At 36.6% G+C, this 13,980-nt stretch overlaps 1 protein-coding gene across 6 annotated transcripts in view; it reads left to right on the top strand.

Annotated features, from left to right (window-relative positions):
• Nucleotides 1-13,980, top strand: part of EYA4 (EYA transcriptional coactivator and phosphatase 4) — a 254,866-nt gene that overhangs the window by 131,930 nt on the left and 108,956 nt on the right. For all 6 annotated transcript variants that reach the window (XM_061207620.1, XM_061207624.1, XM_061207623.1 and 3 more), the window contains one exon: nucleotides 345-394. In XM_061207620.1, coding sequence (XP_061063603.1) covers nucleotides 345-394 — 50 coding nt within the window. The remainder of the gene's footprint in view (nucleotides 1-344; nucleotides 395-13,980) is intronic.

Here is a 13,980-nt window from a genome sequence, read left to right as displayed (position 1 = left end):
ATCAACTGGAAAAACATGTCTTAGTGAATTGAGAGCAGTATGACTTTCCAGTTCCTAAGTGGGAAACCTGGTTCTTTGGTTTCTTTGTTCTTAGTTAAGCTAGTCCCAAGCTATTTTAGCTGAACGTTTTACATACTAATGGAGTATAGGGAAGTGCCTTTGGCAGCTGTTCATAGGATAATAATGAAATACACTATTTAATACTGCATGCTACCACTGTAAAATGTGGGGAGTATTTTATAGAGATCTTGGTGAGCAGAGCTGTAGCCACTTTACCAAGTGTGTGAACCTGAATGAGGAAGTTGTATTTTCATATGAGACTAACTAGTACTCTTTTCTTACAGGTAAAGAAAACGTGCACAGAATCAGATGTTCCAGAACCCCAGAATTCCAGGTACAGTAAAATAGAGGCCAAGACTTCACTAAGAAAAATTGCAATTTTGGAGAACTAATAAGACATTAGACTCCAGATACAACTGTGTTTTAAAACACTGAGTTGAAGAACTTATCTGTATGGAAATTACACATTAGACTGGCTAGGATGCCATTAATCATAATATTAATAAAAAGGACACTGATTGAAGTCAACTTTAAAGAACAATCGTGGGAACATCTCTAGGAACACTTGAAAATATAATCCCTTAGCATTCATTATTTTAAGTTCACCCTCATTTTTCTTTCTAATCTCTTCTTATAACGTATTTACATTTGAAATTTTGCCGGAAACTGAATGCGTCTTAAATCTGTGTTTACCAAAAATCTACCTTTTTTTTTTTTAATCAAACATTGCTAGATTTTGAGAATGCCGTCCAAGAGAAAAGATAAAAATTAACTTGGCATTCTCTTTATGGTTATATAGAGCTTGAAGAAATGATGAATTAAAGTGGTCAGGCCACTACATACAGAAATTTAGCCCCATTTAGTTGTTTATGGTTGGACCAGATGCCTAACAGACATTTTTAGGTCTATATGTTTTCACTGTTTTTATTTCAAAATTTTAAATGGGTAAGTAAAAATATTTTAAATATCATAACAATAGTAAACGCATATCCTTCATATGATATAAATGATATAACTTAACTTCTTGCATTAAGAAATTTGTGTTTAATGGTGAGATGGGTGTTAATTTATTTTGTCCTACTTGCTGCAGCTTATAATGTATGTAGTGATTCTCTTGGTATAGTAAAACAATACAGAGCTAGGTAAAATGTTAATGACCACCATATTTTCCTTTTGGAAAGCAAGTATATATTATATACAGTCCATTCACAGTTTGGGTAAATCTTCCTTTGTTTTATGTAATATGATATTCTTATAATTAATTCCTATATATATTATAGTGAAATGATTGTGTGTGGTCTTTTCTTTTGGATCATCAAAAGTATATAATATGATATAGGATTTTTGACGTATGATCTTTGTCTTTTACGATTAGATATCAAAATAGAACCAAATAGTTTTAGCTTATTGGAGCTTTAGGAAATGGATGAACCATTAAATTTTTCCTACAAAGCAAAGGAATTCCAGGATGCGTGGAGAGGGGAGACTCAAGCTCTATTCCTTGTGGACATTTCCTTCCTGACCATTTTGCTGACCTCTATGAGAAACCCACCTATGACTTATAGTTTAACTAATTAGATAATCTTTGCAAGTAGCTGGTCTTGAGGGTTAGTAGGGAAAACAGAACATATAATTATATTCTTTTTATTAATACTGTATATCAAAATGTTTTACTCTTTAGGCCGCTCAGGATTTTTGGACAGATAGCGTTGTGCTTGAACAAATTTTAAACAAGCAGAAAGCCACCAAAGTGATTCAGTGTTTTCAATTTATATCAATAAGTTAGAAAAGAAAGAGAGAGTTCAGATCTCAATGTATTTAAACCTGGAATTAGATCATTCTCATTTATCTAGCAAATCCCAGCCCATATGGCCGTAAAAGTGCAATTTTATTTTTAAGATAAATAACAGTTGTTTTTAAAAGATTGTTTTAAATATATTTTGTTATATATTATTATTATATAATAGAAACTAATTGGAAAGTGTCTTGACTTCTTGGAAACTACTAGTTGGTTGCCATGGATTAGCTGCTTCTAAAAGTTTCCTTATCTGCAATATATGGGTAAAATTAGGCAAATCAATTTCTAAGGATTCTAAAGCTTTGTGATATAAAAAACAAACACATAAAGCACCCTTGTTTATAAAAACTGGAGATGGAAAGGCCTTCAAGAAAACTTAAAATCATTTATTGATTCAGTGTTGCCCAGACATTTTGATAGTGTCTGGTCCCTTCTCCTAACTTCTGGTGCAAATGACAACCTCCACACCCTCATAGTGTCAGTAACAAAAAGAGGTGGCTATTCTTGGATTCTCTATTTATTCACAGATATTAGGTCTGGGAGTGGCAAAATGGCATTAAGTCAGTGCAGTGATGGAACACCAAGAAGAGAATAAAGATACGCTAAAGAACATCTTGCACAAAAAGGATACAATAACTTACTGAATAGTCAATGAATCAAGGGATGCCAAAATTAATATTTATTATATGCATGTACTGAGGTTCAGTTTTTATAAACAACCAGAAAAAACATGAAGATGCCTTTATTATAGATACTGGGCAGCATTACTTTAGCATATACATGTATGGGTACATTCTTTTTTGCTCATTAAGAACCACAAACATTCATGTATTCTCTCTCTCTCCCCCATGCCTCCCTCCTTCCCTTCCCTCTGTGTGTGTATATATGTGTGTGGGGGGGCCGGGGAGAGAGAGAAAGAGGAAGAGAGTTAAGGCCTGGGGCTAGGTAATTCTATTCTAAACAAATCTATAGTAAAGAACTGAGCTCAAAATGAAATACGGTATCAGCATAAAATGCATGGGAGCTGGAGACCCACAGCCTTATAAAATGCTCCCTCACTTGGAACCTAAAGCTAATATCATTCATTTATTTAGCTAGCTTTATAGTATGTTGGTTTTGGATTTGAAAAGATTAGAATAAATGCAGATGGAAAGTGTTTTTACAGTAGGGAAGTAATTAAATTGGGCGTGGAAACTTTGCCAGGGAAATTTTTGGAGTGACATATGTGTATCAGCAAATTCTTTGTCTTGCTTGGCCTTAATTCCTCTTTGGGAAAGAGATGCTTGGCCCGCAGATGTGACTGATAGATTAGAAAAAAGAGAATTTACAAACCCATACAATATAAGGAAGGTAAAATGTCTTCTTAGAAATAATATTATGTGTATATACTGAAAGTCAGACGTTAGGGACAGTATTCTCTCAGTTTCATAAGACTGTATTGAACTTGATGTCATATGGAAAGGGATAGAATGTGTTTCATGTAAAAACTGACATTCCTTAAATGTACTTTTTTTTTTTTTTACTTTCCTCTGTGTCTTAACCATGTTGAGAATGTAGTGTTGTTGGCCTTTGTTCCTAAAACCCATGTTAACCTTCAAATGGGTACATGAGAAAACTAAAATTTATATTTCTCATGGTTTACCTTTCCCTAAACTTAAGTCTATTACTAGACAGACCATCTTAAAACAAAATCTGAATTATCATTTTTATGTTGATTTTTTTCTATATTCATGGTGACTTTATTTGTGTAGATTTGTGTCTAACATGAGCCATCCCTGAAAATACATGGTTTTTGTTTAATTTAAAATAATAGATATCTCCTGGAGTGAAGTTAGAAGTTTCTGAGTCTCACTTTTTTTTTTAAACTCTTCTACTTTTCACTTATGATATGAGATGAGGAAATAATTTATCTCATTCTTTAATTGCATTCTTGGTAAATATCTTAGAGTGCCTATATGTTAAAATAGTCCCCATAATACCCGAATGATTTCTCTGGTAAAGTTCTGTTTCTCTTTATTTTTTCCTTTTTGGGCCACTAACTAGTAGAGCATTTTCACCAAGAAGAGATCAAGAACTTAGAAAGGAGATAAAACTCAAATCAGCCAGTTTTGTTATATACTTGTTTTGTTAATTAAGGAGTAAATGGAAATAAAAATTTTGGTGAAATTAAGCTCTGAAGTGACTTCTGGGAATTATACCAGTTCTTTTCCTATTATTGCTCTGTCCCATTGTGGTTACAGTATTGCCAGCAGATTACAGTAAAGAGATCTAAAGGAGAATATGAAAGTATATATATATATAGGAAGTACTTACGGTGCATGTGAGCTAAGATGATAGTTTTTGCACATGGAGAATAAAAACGATTCTGTGGGTAATGGTGAGGGTGCCCTAGTCTATACTAACTACAATTATCAAGAGAAAGGCAGAACAAATCTCCAGCTTTTAAGGAAGCATTGCAATTAATCTCAGTTTAATATCATAATATTTAAGTGAGCCGCAGGAAGTTTATCTATTCAATGTTTATGTGTAAAAGCTTAAAAAATGCAACTAATTCATCTTATGTAAATAGTTATGATATGACAGTGTTATATGTAAAGTATTAAGTTATACATGATTATTTTCTAGCAAAATAATTATTGCAATAATTCCAGAAGCCTGAAATGTTTATCTGTATATAATTGCCTGTCAAAAAATTAAATGCTATATTGTTTTCATAGCAGTGAAAGCTGAGGGCCCCTTGGTGAAAACACACATTGTATTTCACTGTGTCCGATCAGAGGTCCATTTAACCCAAAATTCTGTCTCCAAGAAGCATCAAAAATTATTAATACCAGGTTGCATTTCCTCCAACCTGAAAATTTCAAGGTGTAGTTCCAATAAACTTAGATTCTTTCAGTAACACAATCTAACTGTATAGTCCATGGAATTAGTTAACCATTTCTTTGACTTAGTAATACATTATTGACTATCTTCAGATCCCGAGATTTTATTCTTGATCATTTTTTGCTTTCCTTCCATTTCATTTTTTTTTTTTTCACGTATAATCTCTGTTCACAACTCTTGACGTAGCCCACCATGTCTAGAATGCTCTGGCCACTTCCTATTACTCTAGCCTGAGTGTCAATCAGCCTTCCCCTGTAAGATGATCTGCATTTACAGATGCCATGCTCCTCCCTCCACAGAGGCTGGACTGCTCCTTCCCCTCTTGCACTACCCTCCCCCTCCCAGCTTTGCTCACCTGCTGAATTTCAACTCATCCTTCAGATCTCTGCTCAGTACTTCTTCCTCAGAGCAGCCTTTGCTGCTGCTGGTCCCACCGTCATCAGGGCCTCATGGCCTTCTCCTTCACAGTTGCCTCGTTTGATTAATGCCTGCTTCATGCACTACACTATAAGCTCCACAAAGTGAGGGATCATCTCTGCTTTCTTTTGCTCCCCGTTGTAACATTAGGATATAGCACAGGGCCTGGCACAAAGCAGGTCCTCAATACATACCCGTTAAGTGAATGAATAACTTCCAAATACACAAATCCAGCTTGCAGTCTCTCCTGGAACTTCTCTTGTAACCACAAAGTCCTAATGTAACTTTATTAGGGATTTTTCTCGGCCATCTCAAACTCCCTTTGTATAGAATGATTACTTTCCATCCCCCAGGATCTTTTCTTTCCAGTGATAATTCTCTCAGTTGTCCTGCCTCAGAACTTCAGAATAATCCTTGACTTATTTCTCTCTTTCCTTTCCCAAATCCCGTTGGTCATCAAATTGTATTTAATTTTCCTCTGTTGTGTTTTGAATCTCTTTATCCTGCCCCTTCGCACTGCCACTATGAAAATTCAGGCTCTTGTCACCTCACCTCTGAACTAATACAACAAATCCCCTATGGCTTCCTTGGATATAGACCTTGCCTTTCTAGTCTGCCGGGTTGTGGGACGAGCCTTTCTTAAATGATACACTTTCCATATGGGATTGTTCGTTATTAGACAGACAGTATTTAGTAGACATTTAGAGTATACACAGAAGCATGAACAAATAACTTTAAAAGTGAAAGTGTGTGCAAGAGGTAAAAATAAGGACATATACTATTCATGCCTAATTGCTGCCCATAAGAGGTCAAGGATTACCTAGGCTACCTGTTATCCACTCTCTTATTGCCCTTATTCTGGTGTGTTAGATGTTCATTGAGTCCCATTTCATTTTCTTCCTTTAGCTCTAGATTGACAGAAGAGTTTTTGAATTTAACATGGTCCCTAGAAAGTAAATTCCAGAAAAAAAAATATACCAGTCACATAGATACCTTGATTTTCATTCCCTTTTCCTGTCACCATTACCTACACAGACATTAGAGTGAAATACGATATTTGTGTACCGTGCAGTGAGTTAGCTGAGAGCATCTGTTTAGGAGAGTACTTCCCTGCTAGTTCTACAGATGAGCTCATTTCACTGAGGAATAGTCAAGAACGATACACCAGAGTGTAGCCTGAATTCTGAACACGGTGGGCCAGAGTGGTTAGGAGGAGTTGCATGGAAGATTTAGGGCTACAGCTGGGTATCAAAGGAGAGATATAAGATTTGAAGAAATGGGAGAAAGGGAATCCACAGTGAGGTTAAGGGGGAAAAAAGGACTAGAAACTGAAATTGAAAGGTATCTTTTATGGATGGTTGGTGAGTAGTCTCATTTGATTCATATGGAGAAATAGTCGATGAGATTGGAAAATAGGTAAATTCGCATAGATTGTGGTTGGCTTGGATTTCCTGTTCATCTCTTACCCACCTGTGTCCTCACTGCTTGGCTGCTTCAGTGTCTTTATCTCTCTTTATGACGGCTGGCTGGCTGCTCAGTCTTATTTTTTCTCCAGGACCCACAATAGGAGGAAAATATCCATGTGACACTGCTCCCGATTTTGTAATTTTTACCTCTTCAGACACCCAGATAAGAGAATCTCTCTCTTTTTCTTTATCACAGTTCCAAATTTCCATGGAAGGAAATGGTATCAGAGTGGCTTTCAGAAGCCACTTTAGGAGCATATGAATCAGTGGTGAGAACAAATTCCAAGAAAAGGATGCTGATCAGATAACCCATCAGGTGCCGTCTGCTTTCTACCTCTTCCCTACCCAGAGTATATAACCCACCTATTTCATCCAACACCCCTTCCCCAAGCCCTTCATTTTATGTAATCCAGCATATATCACTCGCTCCTTCCCTAATTATATATAACTCACTGGTTATCTGTTTCACTAGTATGGAGATTTGGAGCTCGATTTTAGGTCAGGTGTCTACAAACTATGATCTGCAAAGTAGAGATCTCTTGCGAGAGCATTAAGTGGAGTGACAGCCGGACTTCAAAGTAAGAGGAGCTCCATTCACCTTTCTGTAAACCCTTCTACCAATTTTTGACCTTCCTGTCCCCATCCTCAAACTGACCAGTTACTATTCAATGAACCCAATCTCCTTTTCTGCTCTCAAAAACCAATCCAAATGGAAAATGTTTTCTCCATTTCCTGTGGTTAATCCAGTTGTTAGACAATTGATGAATGTTCTTCATACTGCAATTTAAATTATTTACTTTTCTGAAGGCAAATTTGCCAAAATGAGTATCTAGGTTTGGACTTTCTTTCTTTTGAAACCAACTCTCAAACCTACCTAAAGAAATACAATCAGCCATCAATCACTTGTAGTCCAAACTTGAAATTTTGGCCACCTCTCTTTCAGGTATTAGGAGGTCACCAATGAATTTTTGATCAGATAATAATATTATTAAAATTGTACTTGCGATGACAGATCAACCAGGGCACAGGTGCCATGGAGGCAAGGAAACCAACAGTGAGACTTACTTAAAAGGCCTGAGAGACATTTAGCAAATTGTGGTTATTTTTGGAGAAGATCTTATACACCATTTTTTTCATGGTTTAAACATATTTTCTCAATTTTCTACATCATGTATTTATTTTTTTGTCTTAAGAAGGTGAAATAATGGATTTGGCTTGAAATCGGCATGGTGGCAGTGGAAGGATCTGGATTCTTCTTTCTGACAACCTGCATTATCCTCCAAAAATAAGAAAACTCCTGATTTCCTCACATGTATTAGTGATGAATTCCAGAGAATGGCTATGTTCCTGGTCAGCCTCTTCTATACTAAATTGAGTTCCTCTGAAGTCTTTATGGTTAATGATCTAAAACAGTCTTTCCGGAGACTGTTAGCTGCTTTGAATTAATTTGGCCAGAGTAACACATCACATAAAGTAGCATTTGTTTAGTGATTTTTATCCAGAGGATCAGAGGACCTAAGATAAGACTCTACTTTGCATCCCAGTAATAATTAAAATTGTTATTCAATGTGAGTAGAAACATTGGGAGTCCCATTTTATGTTGGGCCGACTTAACATGAGAACAAACTGGAGGAGCTTAGTTTTCTTTTCAGCAGTTCAATTATAGGAACATTTATTCTTGCCCTTAAAGTTACCATTTATTGGGTATCAGCCATGTGTCAGGCACTGGTCTGAAAGCTTGAGATACTTCAGTGAACAAAATAGGAGCATACGTAATAGTGGAGTATGTTAGAAAGTGATCAATTCTAGGGATAAAAGGGAAGATGAGGAGTATTGGGGAGAGTAGATTGTGATTTTAAATCAGATGATATTTAAGTAAAGGCTTGAAGGAAATGAGAGAGTAAGTCAAGAAGAAGGCTGGGGGAAGTGCATACACTTCAAGTTGAGCGATGCACAGACCCTTCAGTGGATGCCTGCCTGGCATGTTCAAGCAACAGCGGGGAGAATAGTGTGGCCAAAATGGAGAGAGCCCAGAGTTTCAAATTTGAAATAGCAACATTCTAAAAAAAGCTACTATTTCTAGTCTTTCCCATATTTTGAAAATATTTACTTGGAATTTAAATAAATCAGTTGCAAATATTTGTTCTTGACTCATTGGTAATAGTCTCTGGCAGGCATCTCATCCATCACTGCTACCAGATGGGACTGATCCACAGCCAGGAACACCTCTCTTTGCCACACCACACACATTCTCCAAGACCAGGGCTCTCTCCTGATCCGAAGGCTTCAAGCGTCTTCATCAGCAGAGCTCAAAAGCCTGAAGCCTGTTTTGTTTGTTTCTTTTTTTTTTAAGTAATGCTCTTGAAGTTTCAGCTGTAAATATAGATGAGGGCTTAGTAAAGATTCTAAACATTTGATTCGTAAAGGTGCAGGGATTCTGCCATTATCTCACATTTAATCATCACATCTCAGTTGTCTTAGCAACCTACACAATGTTCTCATTTGCTTTTCAATAAGCCAAGGGATGAATGGATTCTTTGTTCATGAGTTTATGAATTTCTATCACCTGATACTTGATGTCTTTCTGGCATGCTTACTGTGCCAGATAACTGTCTCTATTTTCTTAAAATTCATGTAACCAAAATTAAACTCTGTTTTTCCTAAAAAACTAAATTTCTAATGGGAAACTATCCAACCTCAGATAAACATAAATAAGCTTATATTATAAAATGTTTTTGTTGTTACTATAATTAATTTTCAAGGCTCAGCAAACTTGGCAAACTCAGTTATCCAGCAGACTTGACACATGCAGGCATATTTGTGAACTAAAGAGAAAGAAAAAAGCCTGATGACAAATCTAGGTGTCATAGAGTCGATTCCCCCAAAATCACATGCTTGCTTCTCTCTGATGCTGTCTTGGAGTGTATGTTCTCTTACCTTATGTATGTCTCTAATTTTCGAGCTCATGCCGTAATAAAGTGGATGTGGGCATGCTTACACAGCATAATAGGCAAATGTGGTAGGCTGCCTGAGTTCAGATTCCAGCTGTTTGGCCTTGTTGCAAGCTACTTTACTTCTCTGTGCCTCACATATCCTCACCTGAAAACTGGGATTAATACCATATTCTCCCATGGGGTTATTTTAAAGACTAAATGAAGCAATATAGGGAAAACACTTAGAGACGTACCTGCTACATATTAGGTGAATTTAAATGACGACTCTTATTACAAATGAGCATAGTGATGGTGTTGATAAGTGACAGTGTAACAATAAAAAGAGACAGGAAAATAATGAAACATAAATGTAAGAAAGCAAAATGCTTAATCATGTGGGATGTTTTGGCTATTAATGCTAGAAGCCCTGTATGCTTTAGAAACCCCTGAGGGCAGCCCTTCATACAGTGTACTGATTCTCATTAGTGTTGATCACCTTGACTCTATAAGTAACAGTTAAATTGTGTTTATCATCGTAACACATTTTAGAATTATTTCTATATAAAGTGATTTCCTTTTAAATGTGCTATTGCTTAAAATGGTGTACATCTTAGCGACAGCGAGAATTTGACTAAACCCTAACGAGCATTCTTTGAAGGTTCTTGATAGCTGAGATTTTGTAGAATTATTCATTTTTTCCACTAATAGGAGCAACTCAAGTGTCTGGATCATGTAGAGATTTTTTTTTTCAGTCCAGTTCTGGTACCTAGCACAGTACCTGCCACATAGTAGGAAACGAGTAAACATTTATTATATGAATGAATAAGCAGCCAGTTTTTACTTTTTTGGTTCTTTTTTGGTGAGAAGTTCTTCATGCCTTTACACTGTTCTCACCACGATATGCTGCATTATAGATGATAAGGCTTAAATGTCATTTGTAAACAAGGGCAAATCCAAGAGAGGCCTCGGTTTGCTGTAGCAAGGAGAGTGACTCTACATCCCAGCTTGCCCCAAGTACAATCCCAGTTAACTCCAGCTGTCCCAGTGTCCCCTCTGGTTAGAGACACTTGACTTTCAAAACAATCCCAGTTTGCCTGATAAATAGTATGATCACTCTAATTCAGATCATCATGCCCTTACCAAACTTTTTGAGATAGAAAATGTGACAATCAATCTCTCTTTCTCCATCCCTCCCTCCTTCTCTCTTTCTTCCCCTTCCTCTGTGTCTTCTTCTCTTTCCTGTCTTAGGGGTGACTTTTATCATGGGACATGGCACTTTTATCTTTAAAGTAACACTGTGAAAATGCTCCTTGAAACAAAAGATCACATAGGAAATGATTGTTCTGTTCTATAGGCTTGACTTAAATAGGAGCTTGTCTGTTGCATTCTGTCATGTGATTAATTTGTAGAAAGTCCATGCTTCTCAAGAATAATACCATCTTTTCCAGAACATACCCAGTCTTATGACATGACGTGATATAATCCTGTATTATTTATCCTCCCCCATGTTACCCATTTTTTCATTTTCTACTATTCTTCTGATGGAAGATCCAGAGTCCCAACTAATGGGGATGTTACGTATCATGCTTGGGAAAAAGATGACTAATGTGGTTTGGCAGGATGCCAAGGGAGCAACAGCCCCTCCTGCAGCAGCTGCTGTGGGCGCATCATGCCTGGCATCCAGCACGAAACAAAACCGGCTGCTGTAGCTCAGACGTGGATTTTTACATAGTCTTAATCATAGTGTTGCAGAGGTGCTCTTGGGGGTAGTTATTGTTCTAAGTTTCTCATTATGTATTGTTGTTTATTTAAAAAAGAGAAGCAATGCCGATAACCATGGTGGAGAGAAAAAATGAGTTGTGTGTGTACATGGCTAGATGACCCACTGTGTGGATGACCCACCAGTGTTTCTCCAAAGGGGATTTTAAGAGTCGATTCTTTGCTATGCAGGACTGTCCAGCACATTGCTGGACCGTCGGAACCTGGCTTCTTCCAAATCTCAGTAGCAGCGCCGTCACTGTGAGAACCCCAAACTCCCTGGTGTGTTTTCACGAGCTCCCCGGGTACCCAATAGATGGCTGATTGTAATCAGAGGAAGCTACGATGTATCTTAAAAAATTCATATGTGTCTCCTGGAGGTTTTTTTTTTAAAGATTTGAGAAATACAAGGTTTAGAAAATGATGCTAGGGAAGCCAGCCTTCCAGAAGCCCAGAATGAGTCACTCAACTTTGTTGGAAAAAGCGCTCTCTTCTCTTCTATAGCCTCTGACAGTTAACCCCAGCTGTGGCTCTCACAGACACTTGACATTGGAACAAGGGCATCCAGTGAGAGTATAGACAGCAAAACACAGCTCTTCAATAACTTAGCAAAAAAACTCAAGGTCGGTGTCCCAATAACATCATTTGACTGTAGGTGCTACTTAGACAGTCAATAAGCTCCAGAGTCGGAATTCAAGGCCTTTTCCTGACAACGGGAAAGAACAATGTAAGGTTTCAGAATTATTTTCAAAATTTCTATGTGTTCAGTGCCTTTTACTCTTTCTATTCCATTTCCAATCTATTGAATTTCTTCTGACAAATTCTTGGTATTAGAGCATATGAATTTTTATAAAATTGAATTTTACTTTATGGAAATGTTTTTCTTCATGCAAGAGGAATTAGTGATCTTTGAGGAATATTAGGAATAGTTGGCTTATAAGTATTGATAACCTCTCCTTGGTTTCTCATGTATGAGTGCTCTAAAAAGGGATTGGAAAGTCTTTGGAATTAATTTATCTTACTTGCATGTGCAATATACTCCCACATTCTTTAGATTGCATTCTTTTGTACATCCTTTCCCCTATGGTCATGGATTGAGGGTCCTTTTTAATTAAAGCAGTTGAGTGGCTGCTAAATAAAATTGGGAAAAAGAGAAGACAGGCAAAACGGAGGCTTATCTTCAGGTCAAGAATCAGATGAATAGCAAAGGAATGCTTGTTTTCCATCCCTGCAATTCCCGAGAGTAACCAAACTGGTTTTACAAACCATGTGAATTGATTCTATGTGTCTTGGGAAGGGCAAGGGGGTTGTTTAAACTAGTTTATTTGAAATATTTTGAGTTTTCTACTTTTGAAATAACGTTACCTCTTTTTTACGGGAAGGAATTTTATGCAATAGACTTTCATTAAATTGAATTTTCACCTCCAAAGTGAAGCTGCATATCTGTTGGTTGAACTCTCACTAACTGAATGACTATCAGGGCAGGTTTCCATTTCTTCTTATTTAGGGAGTCAGATTTAACCAACTGCTATTTTTTTTCTTCATATTTTCATGTTACTTTTACCCAGTGGGCTTTTCTGTTGATATTGTCAGTAGTAAGAGTTAAACTTCTGAGTCTGACATGTGTTTCTTATTTCAAAGTTCTCTCCTAAAATTGCTCTTTTTGCATGCATGCTATAGGTTTATTCGAAAACTTTGGTTTTAGCACAGTCCAAAATTTCAATGAAACTGTGGACATTTTCTTGGGTAAATTGTCCATACTGTAGAATGGGAGGGCGGTTTCCTAAAGAAAGTCCTGGAATGACTTCTCTGAAAAGAGGCCAATTTGAAGATTAAAACTGTATTTAGTAAAATCTTGCCCCCCAACTGTTAACTTGTAAAATGTGTATATAAACAAGAAACCTGCACAGGGTTATCATAGCTGATACATTTGGTACGTGATGCGGGATGATTGATTTGTTTACAGATTAATCATAAAGCATGTGGATGAAAGTTAATTAAATAAGAATAAGGTATAGCATCACTACATGGTTATTTATCTTCTGGCTAAATGTGTGCCTTCCAAGGTCTGCAGTCTTTCAGGCTTCTGTTTAGAGCAGTGCCAGCTCAGGTCATGCTAAATCCAGGTCAGAATCTGAAGGGAATCAGCTTGCTTTGCTAGTGGATTTTCTGGGCATAATTTATACATGCTCAAATTTTTTTTCAGTGTCAGACCAAGCGTATTTATGTTATAATTTATTCTTCATTTAATTTGGAGCAAATATAAATTATTCCTAATGAAGCATTAGGGACAGAAGGAAATTACTTTTGTTAAACAAGTACTTTGGTATATTTTCCCCCTCTTTCAAGTAGAGGATTCCTGTGAAAAACCGATATTCAATATTACTCATTATCTGGTTGGTTCACTAGATCAAGATGTCCGTGTGTAGTGTAGAAAGATGGCAAAAGTTAGGGAGTTAAAAACAGGTTGATACAAGCTGTTGAGAAAAAAAAATCAAATGAGACCACTTATGTTTTAAATCAAGAATATGTTTTCAGTGAAAATATTTTCTAATGATTCACAGAAGAATGTTGTCAACTTTGACTACATCTGCTGAAAATCAAAATATAAGTAGTTACATAGCATTGAATTCTGGCAGGAGTTTATACTGTGACATGAAACAAA

The sequence above is a fragment of the Eubalaena glacialis genome, chromosome 12 (genome assembly GCF_028564815.1).
Source record: "Eubalaena glacialis isolate mEubGla1 chromosome 12, mEubGla1.1.hap2.+ XY, whole genome shotgun sequence".
NCBI lineage: Eukaryota > Metazoa > Chordata > Mammalia > Artiodactyla > Balaenidae > Eubalaena > Eubalaena glacialis.
The sequence above is the reverse complement of the archived record's forward strand: the minus strand, read 5'-3'. Positions and strand labels throughout refer to the sequence as shown.